General features: G+C 53.2%; 1 protein-coding gene across 2 annotated transcripts in view; it reads left to right on the forward strand.

The window, feature by feature from the left end:
- Positions 1-4,605: 4,605 nt before the first annotated feature.
- The window catches only part of IGSF21 (immunoglobin superfamily member 21), a 275,822-nt gene continuing 256,365 nt past the window's right edge, over positions 4,606-24,062 (forward strand). For both annotated transcript variants that reach the window (XM_032759092.2, XM_058443781.1), the window contains exon 1: positions 4,606-5,069. In XM_032759092.2, the coding sequence (XP_032614983.1) occupies positions 5,000-5,069 (70 nt within the window). In that variant the 5' untranslated portion in view covers positions 4,606-4,999. The remainder of the gene's footprint in view (positions 5,070-24,062) is intronic.

Here is a 24,062-nt window from a genome sequence, read left to right on the forward strand (position 1 = left end):
TATTACAAACCTGCAAGACAAATGGTCAGTGGGACCCAGTTTGGGGAACAATGGTCCTCCTGGGTCCATCCCTTTTCTCTGGTCCCATAATGCTGAGGTCCCTTCCCCAGCCCACAGCTCGAGATTCCCACGCACACCTGCTGGCATCTTCCACCGGGAAGATGTGATGGAACTTGAGAGTCCAGGTGGGGCTGAGGTTCATTAAGGATGGAGCATTGGACTTAATTCCAAGTGGCTGACTCCGTATCAATTTGGGTCACTGGTGTTAAGGTGTCACTTTCGGTTGCATTTAATTTAAACAAACAATAAAAAGCTCTGTCCTGACTGCAGTGGAGGCTGGTGGAGATTTAATTCCCAGCACAGAGAGGCAGAGTGCAGGATAGGAAAGCTGGAGGACTGCAGGAGTGGGTTGATGAGAGAGGGAGAGAGTAGGATAGATAGGGAGAGAAATGTGGACCCCTGGGGCAGGGCCTGCCTGGGGAAGTCCACACTAGATCCCTGTCCCCAGAATCCAGTATCCTCTACCCTGGCCACCTTGGGTAATTATTTTCACTTCTCTGAGACTCAGTTTCCTTATCTGTAAACCAGACATAAATGAAATTGCCACAGAGGACTTATAGGAGGATTAAATGAGATGAGAGAGGTGGAACACACTGGATTCATGAGTTTTTATATCCAAATACTGGCTTCCAAGATGTGTGCCTGTGTATATGTGTGTGTGGACACGTGTGTGTGTGTTCCTGTATGTGTATGGACACGTGTGTCTGTGTTCCTGTATGTGTGTGGACACGTGTGTGTGCGTGCCTGTGTGTGACGACACACGTCTGTGTGTGTGCCTGGGTGTGTGTGGACATTTGTGTGTGTGTATGCCTGTGTGTGTGTGGACATGTGTGTGTGTGCCTGTGTGTGTGTGGGCATTTGTGTGTGTGTTCCTGTATGTGTGGGTACACATGTGTGTGCCTGTGTATGTGGACATTTGTGTGTGTGTGGGCATTTGTGGGTATGTGTGTGTGCCTGTGTGTATGTGTGTACGCTTGTGTGTGCCTGTGTTTGTGTGTGTACACTTGTGCGTGTGCCTGTGTTTGTGTGTGGAAACTTATGTGTGTGGCTGTATGTGTGTACACTTGTCTTGTGTGTCTGTTTACACTTGTGTGTGTGCCTCTGTGTGTGCGTACACTTCTATGTGTGTGTCTGTGTATGTGTGTGGTGTACTGTGTCTAGGTAAGGTGTTTGAGAACTCTGGTTCTTGAGCTCTTCCTAGGTTCGAATCTGGTCCTATTCCTGGCTATATTGTACTGAGAAAGTTGCTTAACTTCTCTGTGCCTCAGCTTTCCCATCTGTAATAATGGGACCCACCTCATACATTATTGTGCGGTGTCAGTGAATTTATATACATTAAATACTTTCACAGCACCCGGCACAAAGAGGCACTTTCATAAGTGCTTAAGACTCTTATTATTGAACCTCACTGGGTGTCCTGCTGCAAAGTAGCAGAGCCCATCCCCTTGGGAGCCAGGTTGGGGGAGTCAGTCATGTGCTTCATCCCTCCCCTTTCCTGGCAGGGAGGGTGGGGACTAGAGGTCACAGAGGGGCCCTTTGAGCTCTGGGGCTATTCCCTGGGGTCTGCGGAGGAGAAATTTGCTTTGTGCTGTAGCGCACTCTGTTGGGAGAGCCTAGCTCAGCACCATGGACAGAGGGAGGCAGGGGGCAAACAGCCACGCCTCCGCCAAGGACTCCAGCTCAGCCAGTGTCCGAGGAAGAGGCCTGTCCTGCCGTGACTCATGGGTCTGAGTGCCAGGACTGCAAAGTGGAGGCCCTACCGATCCATTAGGAGACAGGAGCCAAGGGATGTTAAGCAAATTAAAAGCCCCAGGGCTGTCCCGGGTGACCTTTTCCTTTGGCTAAGGCACCCCACCCTGTGCCCTCTGCTAACTGTGCTTCTCAGTGCTCCAGAGATGTTTTTCTCTAGGACAAAGGAAAGGCTTCAAAGCTGTATCTTATGAAACAGGAGCTGGAGGAGTGGGCTTCCCCGGAGGGTCCTGTGAAGGCAGCCGTATTACCACTATCGTTACCATAAGGCCATAGACGTGCACATCACAGCCAGGCCCCTTTGGGCAAAACCAAACTGCACACCTGAGCAGACACCTCCTCTGATGGGCCCAGTCAGAATATGTGATCCTGGCGCTCGGAGGAGGTTCACTGCCACAGGACGCCTACCAAGTGCCAGACTTGTGCAAGGAGCTGAGGAACAGAGCGGATAAGACTGAATGACTTACCCTCATTCATTCATTCATTCATTCATTCATGCATCCACCCAACTGGTATTTATTGAGGATCCACTATGTGTCAGGCACTGGCTAGGCATAATAATAATTATAATACAGGGTGATGTTAAAGAGAGTTGAGGTGATTCAGAAGTCCTGGGGCTGAAAGAGATCTCCAACACACCAGCCCCAATCCTTGGTCCTAGGAAGCAACCCTCCCTTGGCTGTTAGGCCTGCTTTCTTCCTCACTAGCGTATCCTCAGATGTCATTCTCTAGCTCCTTCTGCTGGCCCTCTTTTCTAGCTGGTTTGAACCATGGCTGGGAAGAAACATCACTAAGGGGCCCTGGAATCCCACCTGCTCCATGGCCCTCATCTCCAAGGGCTGGGCTGCAGGGAGTGCAGCCAGGAAGCCCCACCAATTCAGAGTTCACTTAAGGAACTGATGATGTCCACCTGCCTCACTGCACGCCGATTTGCAGCTGGGGCCGGAGAGTAGGAATGCCCGCACAGCGATGCTTGGCATTGCCCTGCACAACTCAGACCAGCACAAGGGAACCCACAAGCTTGATGCTGTTCCCCAGCCAGGGAGCCCCTTCCACAGAGGGTTTAGAACCTGGGATGGACTTTTGGGTTTGTTGACTTTTTCTTGGGTCAGAGTGGGGAGGGAGGGCCAGGGAGGAGGCAATTAGGGACTATGGCCTGCAGCCTGAGAAGAAGGCGAGGGGGAGGGGTGACCTCAAGCTGACCCTCAGCAGCCTGTAGAAGGGAAGACCTGGGTGGATGCAAGTGAGAGGGAGCAAAGAACAGCAGCCAAAGGGAGAAGAAAGGACCTAAGACTCCAGTGTTCATCAAGTGTTCAAGCCATATGCAGTCCAATCAGCCCGGCAACCAATTAGTCTGATTCACAGACTCACTGCACGCCGATTTGCAGCTTCCCACATAGGGACAAACTGTAATCAAACACCTATTTATAAGGGTTTATTATGATCATTATTATTATTTTACTGAGAGGATCATTCTAAAGCCTGTCAGGTGAACGTATGCTTTCAGATCTTCATAAATGCAAATCGCTACTTCTGGGGCGGGTGAGCAAGCTGAGCCTGAGTGGCAGAGCTGCCTTGGGAGGCAATGGGGTGAGGGTTCCAGAGGGCAGGTGGAGGGAGCAGTTCACTTTCATGGACATCTCTGCACAAAGCTCGCCCAGAGGCAGCCCAGCAAACACCCATTGCCCACCCCACTCCCTACACTCCTCTCGGAGGGCTGCTGGAGATGGAACTGGCTATAGACCCATTGCCCATGTAGGTAAACAATGCAACAGCCTGACTCAGCAACCTGCCAGAGCTAGGGAAGCTGGAGATTCTCCACAGAAGGCCTGGGTAAAGGGCCCCACCTGAGTTCTGAGCAGGTTTTGCCCCTGGTCGTGCTGGCTTTTCTGGCCTTTGCCAATCTCCTGGATCCCTACCAATGGTGAAATTCTATCTCCTGAACTTCCTCACCTAACCTCATCCCCAGCCCACCCCAAGGGCTACAGTACCTCTCCCCTTCATCCTCACAGGGGGCCTCAAAGTCCACCGCCAGGGCTGAGGCTCAATGGTGTGTGTGTGTGTGTGCGCGCGCGCGCGCGCGCGCGTATGTGTTGGTGGGAGAGTAATGGTAACATACAAGTCCCAAACCTGTTCTTCTCAGGCCTGGGGAGAAAAGGCGTCAGGTCTGGCAAAAAGGTGGAAACTTGGTCTCTGCCGGGAGGAAACAACCAGTTCCTCACCCTTCCTGGCTGGATCCCAGCATGTGGAAAAAAGACAGAACACACCCCATTTCCCTGGGTCCCTGGGGGAAGGAACAGCCGTAATTGGGGAAGTTTCAGAACACCGAAACCCCCTAATCTTGCCCAATGAGGGCATTCATCATTGGCAAGGCCAGAACTCCAGAGCCACACCCTGCCTGCCCTGCTCCCAGGATGTCATCTTTCCCTCTCGGGAGGGAGGCTGCCTCCTTTCAGCAGGCTGGGTAGGGGGGAGGGCGATGGTAATCCCGGGGCTAGGAGGGGCTAGGTGAAGGGGGATCCGATGGAGCATAGCTTCCAGGGCGGAGTGTTGGGTCACCTGGGTAAGGGTTAAGCTGGAGGCAGCAAGCCAGTTTTGAGTGAGGGGGGACCTGAGTGAGGGGAGAGGGGAGGTTAGGAGGGGGTGAGCTCTCCTTCTCCCTGCAATAAATCGGCTTAGCGGACGAGAGCCAAACAGCCCAGAAAGGATTAAAGAAAAGTCTGTATAATACGCGGAGAGCGCGGCGAGGGGAGGGCAAGGAGGGCAGGGGGGCGGGGAGAGGGGGAGGGACGGAGGGAGGGCGCGGGGAGGGGGGTGCCCGCGCCGCCGGGAGAGGCGAGCGCGAGGCAGAGAGAGCGCGATTCGGCTCCAAACTCCGGCGCTGCAGCCGGTCGGACTCTGGGCCGCGGTGGGCACCGCGCGCAGCCAGGGAGCCGAGAACCGCGGCGCGCCCCGAGGACGCTCAGAGCGCGAGGGTCGCTGCGCCTCGCAAAGCCAGAGCCGAGACGAGCCGGGCGCCCGGGCTGCCCGGCCGCGGCGGCATGGGGGCGCCCCCGCGGCGCTCCGCGCTGCCCGCCACCGTCTCGGCCAGCGGCCGGAGGCAGGAGCGCGTCTGAGCCCATGGCGAGGGGACCCGTCGCCACCGCCGCCACCGCCGCCGCCCTGCCACCGCCGCCAGCTCCCGGGCACCATGCGAGCCGCCCGGAGCCTCCGCCGCTGCGTCTGCCTGCTGCTTGCCGCTATCCTGGACCTGGCGCGCGGTGAGTGCGCGGGCGCCTGGCGGGAGCCGGGCGGTGAACGCGCGCGGGGATGGGGTGCCGGGGGAGGGCGCTGGCCGGGGTCGCTCCGAGAGGCTCGGGCTACGAGCACCGGTCCTGCCCGGGGTCTGTGGAGCTGGTTGGCTTGATGAGGGAGGGAGGACGCCTCTCTTGGAGAGCGCTCATGGGTTTGTGCCAGGGTGTGTGTGTGTGTATACAATCGTGTGTCTTTGTTGTGTCTCTGGGTGAGGGTGTCCGGGAAGGAGCTGTGTGGGGAGAAGGTGCGGGAATGTATTTAGAGATGCGCGTGTGTGTGCGATGGTGTGGGGTCTGCGTGTGAGTGAGCGAGTGTCTGGAGGGGTGTTAGAGTGTCTGTGTCAGTTACATGTAGAAGATGTGTGTGTGAGAGTGTGAGCGAGTGTTGGGGGGAGGGTGTGAACATGTGCCAGCTTCCCGGTGAGGGTGTGAAGTGTGTGAGCTTGTGTCACTGTGGGTGTGAAGTGTTAGGGGGTGGGTATGTGAGGTTTGGCGTTTCACGCGTGTCCCGAGTGTGCAGGTCTCTAGGGGTGTACGACAGCGGATTACTATTTCTGTGTGCACAGGAGATGGGACTGTGACACTGGGCAGGAGTGTGCTTATGTGGGATGGGTGGGGGTGCAGGTGCCTGGGGGTCGTGGGCTTCATGGGGCTGGGAGTGTGTGTATGTGTGCCATGGAGCGTGTGGTTCTTGTGTGCAGGGAGGTATGGACGCGTCTGGGGCTGGGGAGTTGTGAGCTGCTCAGTGTGTGTGTGTGTGTGTGTGTCCCGCCGTGTGGACTTGCTCCCGGGTTAGGCTAAGCCAGCTAGAAGGAGGTTGAAGCCGAGCGGGTTCTCCGGAGCCCGTGAGAAGTGGCTCCACAGCCCCAGGGTCCGCGGTTCGCGGCCGGCCTCCCGCCCAGTGCCGCCGCGTAGTGGATCTTAAATGGAGCGGAACCCTTTCGCGCAGTGAGCAGAGAGCCAACGCGAGGCTAAAAGCCAGGCGGGAGGGAGGCGAGACCAGCGAAGAGCCGCGGGCACCGAGACTACAGGGTCCGCGTCCGGGATCCTCCTCGGAGCCTGGTGCCAATCTCAGCCTGGCTGGGGTCAGAGCCTGGCTCCGCCTCGGAGGGGAGAGGGACGCGAGGTGCCAAAAAGTCGTCTTTATGATCAATAAGGTCTCGACCCCGAGCCCCACTGGGTGATAGAGGTGGGCATCACCTCTGTCCTATGCCCTAGCCTTGTCCCAGCAGGAGGTGCCTGCCTAGGCTCTGAGAGTGCCTGCCAGGAAGGGGTGCCCCATTAAAAATAACCCCAACTCCTTCTACCCCGAAGTCCTTGGGGAGTGCTGGGTCTGCCGATGGGAGAAGCTGCAGAATTTGAGCCCGGAAGGTGGTCCTGACAACGAGGGGGGAGGGGTTGGTGTAACCCAGAAGGAATGCAAACCCTGTACTTTGTTCCCCTACCCTTGGAACAAGAGACTTTCCTAAGTGGATCAAAATCTCCCCCCTCAACTTTGGGAGGAGGGCTCTAGAGGGAAAGGTTATGTGGGGGAGGTCCCTGTTCCAGCGGCGCCGAGAGGGCACTGGGGTTTGTTGAAAGGCACTGGAGCCCTCACCTGGGCATTGCAGGGAGCGAGGGTTGGAGGTTGGGGACCGAAGGTAAGCGCCCCTTTCTCTGGGAATGAGCAGAACAGAGAGACGCGGCAGGGTGAAGGAGAGGACTGATGGGAAGGGCTTGTTGGGAAACCCTGGCTCCGTCAGGACCCCACCCTGCGAGCTCTCCCTGGAACCCAGGAGCAGGGTTCTTCTGGCTGTCGGGCTGCGGAGAGCTGACCCGGCATCCTGGCGCCTCAAATCCCTTTGCCCGCCTCTGCGGGCTGCGGGAGGCGGGGGCTGGCGTGCCTGAGGGTGAGCGCATCTGGGCCGGTGGAGCCAGCGCCGCCTCGGAGCTCCGCTGCTCAGGATGAAGGAAGAGCGCAGACACGGATCGCGAATGGGAAACTTTCCGCGTCTGGGGCGCAGAGGGAGGTCCGAGGCAGTCGGGAGCCCTCTCTTCTCCGCAGAGGAGAGCACACGAGGGTGGGGTCCCTCCTTCCTCCTTCCAAGTCTGTGCCCAGAATGGGGGGCGGGGTGCGAGAAGAGTCTGTGAGAGACGCAAGAGGCGGGCTGTGCCGGAGGAGGGCGCCCTTCCTGGAGGTGGCCGAGAGAGGTGCACCTGGCAGCGGCTTTGCAGGGCCACCTGCCTCGGAGGGCGCGGAGAGGAGCAACCTGGGCCGGCCTTCACGAACGTACTGGCGGTCACTGCTCCGGGAGGGGCACGGCCAGAGCGCCCTCGCCGGTTCTGCCCCTTTGGGTGGCAGAGCAAGGGTGCCCGACGCTAGGGTCTGGCAGGAGGAAGGAGGCCGCTGCCTCAAGCACTGGCTGGGCCGGAAGTCCTTGCCCTGGCTCCCCGCTCCCCAGAATCAGACCCTCCAGAGGAGAAACCCACATTTCTCGGGACTCCTGGGCGTGTTCTGGGGCGTTTTCAACTCCTCCAGCCCCCGTGAACCGTGCCTGGGCACTTCTGGGAAGTCCTGCGCTGGAGGACTTAAGCCCGGTGCAGTGGCGCCGGGCTGGGGATGGAGGAGTGGTCCTCAGCCGCTGTTCAGCCCTGGGAAACGCTCCGCTGAGAGCAGGGTGGGGGCAGCCCCACTTAGAGGTAGCCCACGGCCCCAACCGGGGGTCTCCGGGATTGCCCTGGCGGAGGTAGGCGGCCCTGCGGGTTCTCGGGTTCTCTGTCTCCGCAGCCGCGTGTCAGCAGGTGGGTGGGATGGAGGGGCTGTCTCCGCTGGGCCGCCGCAGCCGCAGCGCCGAGACTGCGGGGGCTGTGCGCGCGCGAGCGGGTGTGACGACTTTATATATTTATCCTCCCTTCACACGCCCCCTTCCCACCGGGCGGGGACTCTGGCGCGGCAGGGTTTCTTCTCCAGCCCCAACCGGGGGAGTTAAGGGCCCTAATCCGTTGCAGGCTGCCCCGCCCATGCCCGGCCAGCGTGGCCCCGCCCCTAGCCATAAACTCCACCCCTTTTCCACCCCCCAAACACTCTGCAAATGGGAGTTTTTCATTTTCGTGTTTTAAGTGCAGAGAATATTCGAGCTGGAGCGACCTCGGAGATCACTCACTTCGGTGGTTTTGAAACTTCTGTATTTTTCTTTTTCTTTTAAGTAGGAAAACCTTTTTAGAGGACACATTATCACCCTCCTAAAATCCCAATACCTTGAGCAAGATGATAGATCCGAAAGTAGAGCTGCCCTGGTGGATGCTGGGGATGAGGCCCACATAGAGCACTCCTTCCACACAAGTCTTTCACAACCTCAGACTGCTCCCTTCCTCCGCAGCTAATATTGTAGCTGGGGTTTTGTTTTTTCGATAGCCCCGATTATGTGGATCAGCTGCGACGTGTCAAGCAGGATGCTGGCTGCTGCTTTGCAGTCCTCATTCATGCTGCAAGATGGATTTAAGATCTTCTTTTCACAGGTTAGGAAACTGAGGTTCAGAGGTTTAAGACTCGTTAATGACAGAAGTACAGGCTCCTTCCGCTCCCTCCTAGTTCTCTCTCTGGCCGCAAAAAATCCCTTGGGCAGGGCATGTGAGTAGAGAAGGACCCAGGTCATCTGAGTGCTGCCTCAGATCTGCCTGGCTACTCTGATATTTCAGGACGTCAGTCACAGACACACTTGAATTTCACTACACTCTGGCAAGATGGACAGACGAGGGAGTATGGGAAGGAGGTGGAGGAGTTCAGGGGACTCGCTTAGTTAGGTGCCTGGTTTATAGTGGTGTGTGACTTCAACGGCAGAGACCAACAAAATAGAGGCTGTTTAGTTCTATTAGCTGGGTTTCCTGGGATCTGTAGAGATATTTAACCTAGGCAGTTGACAGCCTGGCTTACCACCTTGCCCACCTCCGCTATATCCCCAGGCCACCAGGAATTCATTTATTCATGCATCCAACAAATGCTTATTGTACACTATGTGCCAGACACGGTGCTGAGCATTGGGAAAACAGCCCTGAGCCTGGTAGAGGAGTCCCCTGCCTCTATGGTGTTTAAGGCTCAGTGGGAAATTGATGCTTCATTTAGAAAGAGGAAGGGGCTATTATCTCTCTCTGGCCCTAACTGAGCCAGGTATCATGCCATGTGCTTTATCATTCTTGTCTTATGGAATCCTTACAAGTACCCTGAGAAGTAAAATGAGGTCCATTTTGTAGATGAGGAAACTGAGGCTCAGAGAGTCTAGGTGACTTTGCCAAGGCTGCCGAGTCATTAAATGGCAAGCAGGAATTCAGATACAGGGCTATCTGACTCCCTGGCCTGTGCTTCCTCCCTCCATGCTCTGCTGTCTCCTGGTGATCATTTCCTGAGCCCCAGCCACATGGATGTGTCCAGTCTCCTGTCTGGATGCCTGACTCCTTCCCAAACCCACACTGAAATAGAATCATCCAGGGTGTTCATCTGCACAGATGGGAGAGGGAGTGTCCCTGAAATCTATTGCCATCACCAAGAGAATGAATAGGCATCTGCTGTGGGCAAGGCACATCTGAAAAGAGCAAGGCCTGTGAGTGTGATACTCATCCCAGGGCAGCGAGAGACTGGGCATGTTTCCGAAAAGATGAATGACAATCTATTTTGTCCATCCTCCCTCTCCACCTCCTTTCCTCCCCCATCCACTCCTGTTCCCTTCCCCTCTTTTTTCTTTTCTTCTTCTTTTTTCTTTTTTAAATAAAAGGAGGTTCAGGATCTTTTGTAAGTGGAGGAACTGGGAGTTTCAAAACCAGGTCTGAAGCAATCCAGAGACAGCTGCTTTTTCATCACTGGAAAGGGAGTACGGCAGCCCTTACTACTTGTAGGAGGGTACAAAGCTGTTCATTTCGAATGATAAATGTCAGTGGTGGTAAAACACATGAGATCACTTCCTAGGAGGCATCCTTCTTTAGGATGAAATTCCAGGGAAGATGGGGGTGGTGAGATCCTGGAACCCACCTTTATGCTTTCAGTGAGCTCCAGGAGCTTGACCCCTGGCCAAAATTCCATGGATGGAGCAAATAAAGGTAGTGTGTTTGGGGCTGGAGATGTAGGCCCTGTTCAGTCACCTCTGCAGCCCAAAAGAGCAGGAGAGACAGGTCGTGGGCAGGGCGTGGGTTGGGGGTGGGATCTTTCTGAGACTCAGACTTCAGTCCCCTCCCAGGAAAGGAATCTGGTGTTTGGCTTGTCCACCAGCCTTTGTTACATCTTCTGGCCACATACTAGATTTGCTTTGGGAAATAAATCACACCAACCCCCCCACCCCCCAAAACACAAATTGCGTGACATCTTGGTGGATGAGACTGCTGGGTAAGGCATCCCCAAGATGGGCCCTGGAATCTGAATATTGAGCAGAGTGTCACAAAGACTGAGAATCACTAGAATGTCCCCCTTGCCATTGGGACCCCCAGGAAACCGTCCTTTGTTGGTTTCCTGAGACTGATAATGATGGGATCTACCTCCCAGGGTGCTGAGAGGGTGGAATCAGGCATTACAAGCAGAGCTTTTAGCTCAGTCCCGTGGGCTCTGATGCTTGTTACTAGTGTTAACCATGGTAACGATGAGTACCCGCTGAAGCAGCCCCAGTCCTTGTGTTCCTCGACTTTTTCATAGTGTTCTCATTGGTTACGTTTTTGGCTTGAGTGTCCAGTGTCAATTTCTGCTGCTTGCAAGGAAAGGATCCCATGTGATAACCTCCCTAGGTGTGATGACCGGTGCCAGTCTTGGAGTTGCCAGTCAGTGCACTCTTGGTAATGCACAGAGGATGGTTCATGGCCCTCTGGCTGGGGGTGACCAATCCCACCACCTGCCCTCTGTCTTTCCCTGGAGTCTTGAGGCCCATTGAGTGCAATGTGAGACCCAAGTTGTTCCCCGCTAGTAAAACATACAGATGGAGCCAATCTTACAGTGAACTTCCAATCCCCTGACCCACTAGACCCTGCTCCACCCAGGCAGGGACCCCATCTGGTTCTGCTCACTGTTGAGTCTTCTCCACAAAACACATAGCAGGTGCTCAGTAAGGTTGTTCGTTTGGATGATTAGGCTACCTCTGGCCTTTCGACATGTGCATCCTGGTTTTGAAGAGGGCTGAGCACGTGGCTTTCTATTTCTATGGAAAATTGTGTGAAAAGGCTTATAGCATGTGGAATTGAGGTCGGACTTGCAGGTGGACTTCCGGGCAGCAAAGATGTTCTGATCCTGGAACTACATTCTTTCTTTCTGAAGTTTCTCAGATAATCAAAGTAGCAGAGGCTCTGACTAGACATCTTAACTCTCTACCTGCTGGCAGTACTTGAAAATGGACAAAACACTTCCACACCCATTATTCCATTTAGACCTCATATCAGACATGGAGACAGCTGGTCTTGTACCTGTTGAACAGATGAGGGAAAATAAGGCCCAGGAAGATCAAAGGATGGCAGTAGGCAGTTGCTGGACTGGAACCCATATTCTGTGGCTGCAAGCTCAGCCTTCTGCCCATCCTCAACCCATTGCTGGGCTTCGTTTAGCCCACAGCGGTCTGGCATGAGACAGGTCAGTTTCCCATGTGCTTACAGGCCAGTAAGCTTTGACCTCAAGTGTGCACTATGAGCTGTGTGCTGCTGTAGCCACTTTGCTGCTGTGACTTCCTCCATCCTCCACTGCTGTCCAGGTGGGTGTTATATCCCCAGTCCACAGGTGAGGACACTGACATGCCCAGGGTCACACATCTTGAGACAGGAGCTCACTGTCTCCCCTGTCTCCACAGTCTTGTCCTGCTCAGAGGTTTCTGGCCTTAGCTTCTCCATCCTCCACCTCCTCCCCCACTTCCGCCCTTTCTTGGCTCAGAGAGCAGACATCTGCCCTCAGCTAGCACAGCCCCTGGCTCCCTATAAGCCTTTCTCCAAGTTTCTGCTCACCCACATCCTCCCTCCACAGCCCCCCACCACACACACACAGACTCAGGTGTGCCCTAAGCATGTTGGCAGCAGTACTTTCGGCAACACTTTGAAAGCAGCCCTCCTCTGGGGCTGGAGATGGTTGGGGGTAGTCTCCCTCCTGAACAGAGCTCTTGAGGGTGAGCATCTCTGCACCCTCAGCCCTGGCACCAGGCCTGGCTCTGAGCACATAGATCCTGAAGACGTGTTTGTTGAATGAATGAATGATGTCTCCCCTGAGCCTGAGGTCTGGTTCAAACGCCAGACCCAGGCTTGTTTCCTGGCCCTGCTCAGTTGCCTCCGGAAGTCCTTTTGGGTGTGAGAATGTGTCCATTGTCCTTCTCCATTCCATGGACCACAGTGGCATCACAGCTGGCATCTGGAGGAAGGGCCAACACTGCAAGGTGGTGGGAAGACCAAGGGGGCTTCGTGTCCCCTCTATGTTCTCCTTGGAGAGGGGACTGTCCTAGATGGGTGATGGTAGGGGGATTTGAGAAGGTAAAGAAAGAAGGAAGGAGGGAGAAAAGGAAGGAAAAAGTTTGAGAAGGGAGGGAGGAAGAGAGGAAGGAAGGAAGAAAGTAAGGAAGGAAGGAAGAAAGAAAGAAAGAAGGAAAGAAGGAAAGAAAGAAGGAAAGAAAGAAGGGAGGGAAGGAGGGAAGGAGGGAGGAGCGAGCATTCACTGAGCAGCTACTATGTGCCAAACCCTGTGCCAGACATGTTCACACATAACATCATACTCAACTATCCCAGAAATGCCCATTTGGGAGATAATATTATCCCCCTTTACAGATGAGGTAAAGAGGCTTGGAAAGATTATGTGACTTGCCTGAGTGAGGGGCAGAGCCAGATTCACACCCAGGCATTGATTTGCACATCTCTTCCCAACTCTGAGTTTTTCCCATTGGTAGCTTGAAATAGACCATTACTGGAGTATTCACACAATGGAAATCAGCAAACTATACATTGGGGCCTCCCTCACCCCAGAATTGGTTGTTACACATTTGCCTGCACACCCCTGGGTATGCCCATCCTTCCTAATCCCTGTCTCTGTGGGGCAGCTACCTGCGGTTAATGTGCTTTGGTTTCCATCTGCAATGGGCTCATGTTGTCGACCACTTCCTAACAAAGTATCCTTGGGCAAGACATTTGCTGTCTGAGTCAGTTTCCTTATCTTTTAAAAATGGAGGGTGAGTGAGATAGAGCAATAACACATGAGAGCTTTTGGCATGTAACTGGCCTCTCCCTTCCTCCTGATGGGGCCAGCAGGCCATGAAGACTCTGAGAGGAGAGTGGGGTCACAGTTTCTTCTCCCTCTGCTGGAGCTGCTTTAGGCGAGAAGTCCACGATCCAGTCACTTCCATTAATTAAACAGCTGCCCCAGACCTGATTGAGACCTCTCGGGGAGTTTCAGGTTGTGGGCAATCACACATTCGTTGAGAACAATTAAAAATTACGTGTAATCAAATGGCCAATACAGGGCTTGAACCAAGCTTATGTCTTTGGGGATCAAAGGGAGTGGCCCAGGAAGGCTCTGAAGGATTGAAACAATCTTGACAGGTCAGGAGTGGGTTCCAGGCAGGAGAAACAGCACATGCAAAGGGCTGGGGGAAGAAAGGGGAATGCCATCTGGGAAGGTGAGGGTTGGAGCCATGAGGCACCTGGCCTTGCTTAAGTGCAGGTCCTGGTTGAGAAGCTGGGGAGGAGGTTGGAGGAGTTGGCAGAGACCTGCCTGCTAGGAAAGTGGTCTGGATTTGGGCCCATGGGCTGAGGGGAACGGTTTAAAAGAGGGGAGTGGTATCCCCAGAGCAGGGCTCTAGGAAGATTAATTTGGCTTTTCTGGGCCACCTGAAGCTGGAAGCTCTTTCAAACCTCCACTGGGTTATGAATGGTTGCTCTGGGTTGCCCAAAGAGGCGATGGACTCCAGAAAGAAATGCCATCGTTTGGAGATGGCCCACTTCTCCCAGCACATGCTGACTCGGTGAGGAGGGAAAGCCAGGCCCTTGCCCAGGCCCTACCAAGATTGCACAGCCTTGAATGAGGCTGCCCCAGCCTGAGAGTGTACCTTGGGCCTGACCCAAGAGTGAAGGGAGGAGGAGCGTGGTCCTGGGGAGAAGCTTCTAGATCTCCAATGGGCATGGGCTTTGTGGTCTAACCGGCCTTCAGATTCCACCTCCACCACTTGTCCAATTTGTGGACTCAAGTAACCTCTTCATTGTTTTATCCTTGGTTTCTTCAACTGCACTTGTCACTCTTCATGGTGGCCTCGTGGGGTGGGGGCTGCTGGGAAGTGTGAATGGATAATACCAGGAGGCCGTATGCACAGTGGCTAGCACACAGCAGGTGTTTGAAAAGTGGTTGCTCCCTTGATGATGTTTGGCTCCTCACCATGTGGTAGGAGCACCCTCCGGGTTTGAAGGGAAAGAAGTGTTTATAACCCTTGATGCCCAGCAGGAGAGGATGCATGGCAGGTTTCCCCATGTGGATCACTGGAAGAACCTTTGGGTTTGGAATTACAGAGCATCTGAGCCAGAAGGGGCTGGGAAATTATCTGCACTATCTCCTCTCTGCCCATTTTAGAGACGAGAAAACTGAGGCCAGAGAGAGGAATGAGTCCTTCTTCGTTGCATGCGCCGAGCATGATGTGGGGGGCAGGTCTTCTCCTTCAATGTCAGGGACCTGTCCCAGGGCTTGGCCAGGTGGACCCACCACCTGAAGAGCCTGGCATGGGGAAGCCTCTGGGTCCCCTGAAGTTGGGTGGGGGCCTTGGCAGCGCTTCAGTAGGGAGCAACCCCCAGCCTCCTACATCACAGGACAGCTTGGGAGTCGCCAGGGAGAGAAGCAGCTGAGCCTTTAGGTTTTTTTTTGTTCCTTTGCCAAGCTGTTCCCTTTGCCCTTTTGTTTCTCTTTCTGCAGAGGCGCTCAGCGCTCCTCTGATGGGCTTGTTTGTCACCAGTCGTTGGTGCTTCCTTTATCTCCCCAGCACCACCTCTTCCTCCTTTTTTCCCTAATGCCGCCCCAAAGGAAGGCGTCTATCACAGGCTACCCTGGCATTATTCTGGGCTAGGCTGGACTGGGGGAGGGGCAGCACAAGCCTCTGATACACTGGCAGAGGCTGGGGCAGCTGGAGGGTGGGTAGCTGTGGCATCCTGAGCTGGTGCTCACCACCCGAGTGCTCTGGTTTTGTCAAGTGGGTATTCAGGCCATACAACAGCCAAGAGCCGAAGGAAGGCCAGGTGTCTGGTTCCACAGAAGCAGGTGATGAGTTGCTAATTGTCACCCAGCACCTAATGTCCCAGGCAGGGGCGGAAGGAGTGAGGTGGGGGGCGGCAAAGGCAGTCATCTCACAAAGACTTCTTTGTTTCCGTCTGCAGCAGAGAAGTGGGTCTGATCTCAGCTTGGAAGGGAAGAGGCATCAGAAGGCCAATTCCTAGGGCCTGTTGCCTGGCTGGGGAGCTTTTGGGAAGGTGGGGGGAAGAAGGACAAGTTACCCCATGGAGAGCATAGGGGTTACCTCATGGGGAAGAGTCACTTATTCCCAGGCCAGTCTGGCTTGCAGAAAGCAACTTCTTGTTTCAGGAAGCAGTATAGTCTCTCCTTCCCTCCCTTCTTTCTTTCCTTCCCTCCCTCCCTTTCTTCCTTCCTTCCTTCTTTCCTTGTCTGACTGAGGAACTGAATTTTGTTGAAATCAGCTAAAAAGAAGCTGAGACACCTTGCTTAGTTTTCATTTAAACGTCAGTAGTCACACATGGCTATGTATTATTTGGAACAGTGCAGCTCTAGACTATAAGCCCTGGGAGGGCAAGAACTTACCTATTCCCCTCTTTCCTTCCTCCCTTCTTCCCTTCCCTCCTTCCTTCCTTCTCTGGCTCTTGTTCATTTATGCAGCAGATATTTATTGGATGTTTCCTGGGGGTCAGGCACTGTGTTGGGTTCTAGAAATCCAGAGGAGGGCGAATAGGCAAGTTCTTGCCCCACTGGGGCTTACAGTCTAGGGCTACACTGTTCCAATAAGTGGCCATCTGTGACTACTGACTTTTAAATTAAAACCATGCAAGTTTTCTCAGCTTCCATTTAGCTGAATTCAACAAAATTCAGTTCCTCAATCACATGAGTCACATTTTTAAGTGCTCAACAGTGATTGGCGGCTAGTGACGACGGTATTGGGCAGTGCACTTCCAAAAGCTACTGGACAGCGTTGGTCCAGGACAATGTTCCTCTTTGGGTGTGGCATGCCCATTGACAGGAAGAAAGTAACAAGGAATCATAGCAAAGGGGCAGCTTTCCCTTTTCCTTTCTCAGATTGTCCTTCTGGCTGTGCCAAGGAGAAGGTCTCAGGCTGATGCTCTCATGCTTTAATGCCCCTCTATCACATGCTGATTTCTTTCCAACAAAAAGATAAGAGGTCTAGGGCAACAAGGCTCCAGCGAGCCAGAGGGGGCAAGGCTTTTAATAATGGTGTTTTGTTTTCATTGTAATAATTTTTCAGTCACTCTCTGTTTAAGGTAACTGATACCAATTTGCCATTTGGGGCAGTGATTTAAATTCTCCCTCTTTTAAAAAAATGGCTTTATTTAAGTAAAAAGTGAGTCAAGTTAAAATTGTTAAGTACATAGTGGAGCAGGTGGCATGCAGATATGGCCAATCTGTGAAGGTGGTAGATGTGAATGTCTGCAGTTAGAAACCTCGATTCAGATGGAACCACATGGGCTTCTGGAGGCACCGCCATTTCTATGTTCTGTGATCCGGGGAACAAGTTACTTCACTTCTTTTCAATCAGGTTCTGGCAGGAAATGGCAGGCTCAGCCTGGAGCGTCTGAGGAGGGCTTGTTCAAGGGACTATTTGCATAGGATTTCTGGAAAACCACAGGGGATGGTGCAGCCCCTTGGAGCTAGAAGAGTGGGGCACTTTCTACCTGTAGCTTGGAGGAGTAGATGTAACCAGAAAGCAGGCTGGGCTGTGCCAAGAGGACTGCCAGACAGCCAGGTGGCCCTGTGTAGAGGATCGCAGCCAACTCTTGGGGGCCTGGCAGGAAGCTGGAGGGAGAAATACCCCAACTTTACCCTCTTCCTGCCTTTGGGTCCCTTGATGGTGCCATCCATTGATCACACCCTATTGGAAGCCCATACAGATCAGCCTCCAAAGTGCAGAGCTGGTAGAAAAGGAAGAGAACGAGCTGGGGTCCAAGTCTCAGAGATCCAGCACAATTCCGCTAAGCCCCAGTTTCTCCATTTATAAAATGCTCTACGATGCTCATTGTACCTGACAGGGTTGTGGTGATGATGCAATGAGGCAACATATATATAGCTAATGATTGGTAGCTATTTATATTTATAACAATAGCAGCAATATGGTGCTTACTCTTGTGTCCAGTCCCGGGCTCTATGGTAGACTTTTCCTGAGCTAGAAAGTAGCATATGAGAATGGGGTTTTAGGGTACAAGATGGAACTGGCTTTTCAGCAGCACGTGAATTTGAAGGGGCAGACAACTTTGGAGGCAAATTGCAGCTGGCAAAGCGGAAGTACTAGCGCTCTCCACAGGCTGGTATTGACCTTTGCAGTGTGTCCTTCCTACTCTGGTCTCTTCGAGATCCCCGCATCTCCCCCGTGCCCTAGTCCATCTCACTGATTGATTACTTCACCCCAGGGCTTACCGATTCATCATTCCCCAGTCTATTTTCCACCCTATTTCACACGGAGACGTTCTTTCTCCTTAGATCCATTTAGGTCATCTTTCCACCATCCCCACTGGCTCCTGTCATGTGCAGCCTGGTCCACATCAGTTATGAAGAGGCTCAAAGCTGTCCCCTTCCAAATGGAAGGCAGGTACTCTCCAAGCCTCCGCTACTCCCGCCAGAGGCTGCTTTCACCTTTGCAGGTGGGGGAAGGGAAGATACTCTTGAGTAACTTAGCACTTTGGACCACTGGATCTTTATCCTTCACCTGAAAGCTGGAAGTGCCATTGCCACTTTTAGAGGGACCTAAAGGAGTAGCTGGAGCTCAGGGAGTAGCTGGCTTCTATGTGGGGATAAATATTCCTCGGGAAAACTTCCACCGGCAGTCCTCTTAGCTGCCAGCTTCTAAGTTGGCTGAGGTGGCTTTTCTCATGATCCTCTGTTTTCCTTTGTCCAGCCCCTTTTCTCATCTACCTGACTGTTGAAATTGACTTTGATGAGGACTAATTTTGTCCGTTGAAATTCATGAGACGCTTACCCATTTGGTGCTTTGCTGAAATTGCCATGACAAATACCGGTGGCAATTTCTTCCCTGGCTCATTCTCTAAAGTGCTCTGGGCAAGACAGAGTGCCCCTGCCCTCACCGACATGCCATCTGTTGGCTCTGCCATCCTCCACCGGCCCTGCCCTGATGCAGGTCCATCCCAGCCCTTCCTACATGCTTGGTGGCACATGGCCCTTTTGGAGGGGATGGGTTGCCTAAGGGGGACAAATATGCCTCAGGGGGAAAGATTTCACCCACATCCCCATTGGCTCTTAATGTCCAAGTTGGCTGAGGTGATATTCCTTTACCCAGCCCCTATTCCATGTACCTGACTGTCCAAATAGACTTTGATGAGGACTCATTTTCCAGTTGAATATGGGGACACGTTCTGTAAGCCAGTCCTCCATCACAGGAAGGTGCACCACTTCTGTCTCCTTGAGCCAGGTCCTGGGTCACCAGGATAGCTCTGGTCACCCATGAGTCTCATTTCCCTGGGCGGTAGGGGTACTGCCTTGTGGCTGGTGAGCTCCGAACCACTCCCTGGTCTGAGCCTGGACATACTGCAGAGATTGCCAAAGAAACCTCAGTCACCTTGTTCACGACTTTTGTCATGTCTATGTCTCATCTGTGCTTTTATCTTTTTTTTTTTTTTTTGAGATAGAGTCTCATTCTGTTGCCTAGGCTGGAATGCAGTGGTGCAATCTTGGCTCACTGCAACCTCCGCCCCCAGGGTTCTCATGCCTCAGGCTCACGAGTAGCTGGGATTACCAGTGCGTGCCACCATACCTGGCTAATTTTTGTATTTTTCATAGAGACAGGGTTTTGCCATGTTGGCCAGGCTGGTTTCGAACTCCTGACCTCAAGTGATCCTCCTGCCTCGGCTTCCCAAAGTGCTGGGATTATAGGCGTGAGCCACCATGCCCAGCCACCCCATCTGTACTATTTTCTACACCATCATTTTCTTAAAATCAAATTTCGATAATGGACTCCTTCTTTTTTTGGCTTGTCTGGTTCCAGGGAATAATGTGTGGGTTTGTTGTATTGACCGTAGATTTTTTTTCTTTTTTGAGATGGAGTCTCACTCTGTCGCCCAGGCTGGAGTGCAGTGGCATAGTCTCTGCTCACTGCAACCTCCGCCTCCAGGGTTCAAGCAATTCTCCTGCCTCAGCCTCCCGAGTAGCTGAGACTACAGGCACACACCACCACGCCCAGCTAATTTTTTTGTATTTTTAGTAGAGATGGGGTTTCACTGTGTTGCCTAGGCTGGTTTCGAACTCCTGAGCTCAGGCAATCTGCCCGCCTTGGCCTCCCAAAGTGCTAGGATTACAGGCATGAGCCACCGCACCCAGCCAGATTTTTTATTAATTCATATTAAAATAAATATGTGAGTATTTGAAATTTTTAAGAAGCTTCTCTCATACCATCTTAGCATCAGCCTGTCAGCTGGTTTGGAAAATACCACTTTGGTAGGAAGGGCACTAGCCTAGCAGTTTTGGACCCTAGGATCAGATTTTAACTTCTCCATTAATTTGCTGTGTGACTATCCCAGTCTCCTGGGTCCGTAAAATGAAAGGGTGAGTCTGGATGATCCCATTCTAAGATTCTTCGATGGGCAATAGGATTTAGAAGGAGCACCCCACCTATGCTCAAAATATTTTTTAAAGACTAATTTGATGCCTTCCCAGCTTCCTGCCTCTGGGATGAAGCATCTCCCTCTAGATAACCCTGGCAAAGAATAGCTGTGCCAGTGACAAGGGATGCTCCATTTCCTGGGAGCATAGGACAAAGCCTTATTCCAGCTCCAGTCAGCAGCCCTGCACCAAACATCCACTCCGGCTCGGGCCTTCTACTAGGGCTGGGGCTCCAGAGACAAATAAGACCCAGTGCCTATCCTCAAGGAATTCATAGTCTCTTGGGGCTGATAGGCAGGCAAAAAAATAAGCCATGGCATAATATTGGAAATTCTAAGGTTGACATAGGTACCAAGTCCTAGGGAGAGTGCAGAAAAGGGAATGCTTAATCTGCTGGAGGTGTGGAGGAGAGTCACCTATTGCTAGTAGGGGTGATGCATGACTGGGTCTTGAAGGATGCATAGGAGTTTGCCAAGTAAAGAAGGGAGTGGAGGGATCTGAGCAGGATGCAACAGCAAGGATAAAGGCCTATCGGCTGGAAAGGGCCTGGGGCACATGGGAGAGTCGGGAGGCAGGGGTGAAGGATGTGTATTGCAGGTAAGAAGTGAGGCTGGAGGGGACACAGAGGACAGATGAAGTGCATTTGCTGGAGGTAAGCCAGTCCTGCAATTAGACAGATTCCCTAGCTGTGGGCCCCCTGGCCCACTGGCATTCACAGAGGCCTGGACTCTGCTGGCTCCACTCTGGGAAGCATGAAGCCCCAATTTCCCACTGAAAATGCCACCGGTGTTGTTCGCCCTATGCAGACAAGACGAGCGCTCCAGGGGGACAGGGCTTCAGAGCAAGAAGCAGAGGTTGGTCTTTTGACAAGATGCTGCCTCCTTCTAACCCAGGCCCTGCAGCTGTGACAGCCACATTGGTTATAAAGCAGCCCCTCTCAGCTATATGGATCCAGAGAAAGATTGAAGCCAAAATAAGGGTGTGGCCAGGTCCAGGCTCTCTTCTTCCTGGACCTCCTCGTCCTCACCTGCAAAGTGAAAACAGTAGCAAATGCTTATTGAACACTTGCTGTGCACCAAGCACTGTGACAAGCTCCTGCTTGTATTACCTCACTCCTGAAATCTTTGCAACCCCCAGGAGGTGCATGCCACTAGTATCCCCACTTTACAGGAGAAAGAACTGTAGTGCAGAGAAGTTAAGCCACTGGCTTAGGGGTTGCACAGCTTGTAAGTGGCCATGCTGAATTTTGAACCCATTTGGCCTGCTTCCGGTGCTCTCTGCCATCTTGCTTCTCTGCAGAAATCCCTTCCAACTTGACCTTCTGTGATTCTGAGGCTGTTTGGACTTCCCATCCTGACCCTATGTGGCTCTTCGTGTCTCAGGGGCTCCAGCCACAGCTGGAGGTGGCCCCGGACTCCATGGCTGGGCCGCTGTGGAAGGTCACAGGGCTGCCCTTCCCTGCCTCAGCAGTCACTGGATGGCAGCTCAGCTCTGCTGTGTTGTCTCTGGCCTCGTTATTATTATTATTTCTTTCCAGCATGCTGCTAAAAGCTTCCCGCAGAGAGCACACAACCCAGCTCTTTAAAATTTAAAGGGCTTTACTTAAAAACAATGTTATTTCCCTCAGAAAGGAGACAGAAGAGGCATATGCGATGGTTATATTTAGTGCGGCGTGTGGGTCTGAGCAGATGAGTGTGGTGCTTGGTGGGTGTGCAAGTGACCAGGGAGGTGTCATCCATGGTGATGGGGCCAGGGCAAGGGCACTCCAGGGGAAGATGTGCCGCCAGCGTCCCCTCCCTTTCCGTCTCCAGAAAGTGTGGCCTCAGAGAAAACCTGTTGTGCAGCATTCTGGGAAGAAGAGGAGGATGGTTGCCATCTGAGGGACTCACTGGAGAGACAAAACTGGACAGGAGGCCCTGTCTCCTTGCCACACAGCCTCTCAGCGCTGAAGACACAGCACTCCTAGCTGCCCCAGGGCCTTTGCACATGTGCTTTGAACTCTGCTGGAACCCACCTTCTTCTCTGGACTATATCTTCTTCATGATTCAGATCTCATCTGGGACATCACTTCATTCATTCAACACATATTTTCTGTGTACCTACTATGTTCACAACACCATGGGGCACAAAGACCAGTTGTGACTCCTCTTCATGTCCCCTGAGTCTGGCACAGGTCCTGGTGCAGAGCAGGCATCAGTACCTGTTTAGGGAATTGACCAAGGCCTGTGTGGATGCTCTGGGGTCTGGAGGACAGATACGGCTACCTTGTTGGAAATTCACACCAGAGACATCAAGAACTCTGAATGAGCTGATTAAGGCTGGCAGAGCCATACCTGCTCAGGGAAGGAAGGGAGAGTTCACTTCCTTTCTCTTTTAGCGCATCTATTGATTCATTCATTTATTCATTCAACTCATGTGTATTGGACCCCTGCTGTGTTCCAGATAGTGTGCTGGGCAGTGGTGATACAGTGGGGTGAATAGGCCAAAGATAAAACCTTCCCTCCAGGAGCTTACATTCTAGAGAGTACGACCAGCCAGCTAACACATAGGTGAACAGATAACATAAGGAAGTAGTAACTGCTATGAAGAAGAATAAGACCCAGAAGAGTAATGGTGAAGTGTGGGGTTCAGGATTGGGAAGGGGCCCTATTGATTGAACATCTATGTTCCAGACCCTGCACAGGCCTTGGGGCTGCCAAAAAGTCAAGAAAGGCAATCACCAACTACAGGAAATGTTCAGGGAAAAGGAGGAAGCCAGGATAACCCAGTTGGTGGTGACTAGGGGAGGCTTGCTATCAGGGAGGACGTCGGTGAGGTTCTGAGAGCCGAGTGGGGCCTTGAAGGATGGGAGGCCATAGGCAGGACTTAGCAGCCGGCCTTTGGTTTTCAAACTGTGCTCCTTGGAACCCCAACTTCTGATTGCGGTGCCCCAGGGGACCACTTTGGGAGGCGAGAATGTGGCTCAAGATGACGGTTGAGGGGGTTCTCATGCCCCAATCAAGCTGTGAGCTCGCTTTGGCTCTTTCACAGATGGGGCTTCAGCTCCAGCTTCACTTTGAATGAAAATAAAATAGCCAAGAAAAGGAATTTGAAAATGAGTGGGCCGGATGATGGGGAGGAAGTGCAGGCCATCTGGGCTGGGGGAGGTTCTGGAGATTTTCTGCTTGGTTCCACCCTCCTTTCCTCCACATGTGGGGAAACTGAGGCTCAGAGAGGCCTTTGGGTTGTCCCAGGTCATCAGCAGGAGGGGGCCGGATCTGGGATAAATGCCTCTGACTTCTGCCTCTTTCCAAGCTGAGAGGGAGGCCCATGAGAAAGCCCACCTTGACTCTGACCCTGGACCCGAGGCTCGCAGCTGCTGTTGGGGATCCTGACTGCGGCAGTGCCCCCCTACTTGTGGCTCCTCCACCCCAAGCCCAGCTGCAGGACACCCCTTCTAAACCTCTCGCCTCTGCCAGCCCAACTGGCCTGCCCCACCCTCATGGGAGCCCTGAATTAAACGAAATATTTTATGATCCCACGCTTCGTTATGTTTTATTAAAAGAGCTGGTGCTGGCTTCCGCTGGCACAGCTGCCGGGCCCAGTCCTGAGGCTTCCTCCCCCCACACTCCCTCCAGAGCCGACAGCTGCCACCCATCCCCCACCCCTCCCTCCAGGAACAGCCAGGGTGTCAGGTGCTGATGAAATGAAGGGAAATCCTGCAGGTGGGGACAGATTGGGGAATTTGGAATGATAATCCTGCCTGGTGTTCGCACGTCACATTAGATGCCCCTCACCCTGCATTTCTGACCCTCCCCCTGTACCCCATGCAAATACATGCCCAGGCTGTTGTCCCTTCCCAGGCTGCTCATGTTCCATCTACCAGTGACCACATGGAACGCTTTGCTCTCAGCCGAGTCACTGGCTAGATGGGTCATCTTGAACAGGGCACATGACCATTCTGAGCCGCAGTTTCTTGTCTGCAAAATGAGAGTTGGCCAGGTCGGGCAAGAGCTTTGGCCTCATGGACTGACATTCTGGTGGATGAGACAGGAATAAACACACACATACATAACCTACCTCTGGCCGTGGACCCATGTGAGGGGAGTACAGCAGGGCTGTGGGATAGTGAGGGACCCTGGGGGCAGAGCAGCTTCTCTAGATTGGGTAGT

The sequence above is a fragment of the Hylobates moloch genome, unplaced genomic scaffold, assembly GCF_009828535.3.
Source record: "Hylobates moloch isolate HMO894 unplaced genomic scaffold, HMol_V3 SCAFFOLD_9, whole genome shotgun sequence".
NCBI classification, from domain to species: Eukaryota; Metazoa; Chordata; class Mammalia; order Primates; family Hylobatidae; genus Hylobates; species Hylobates moloch.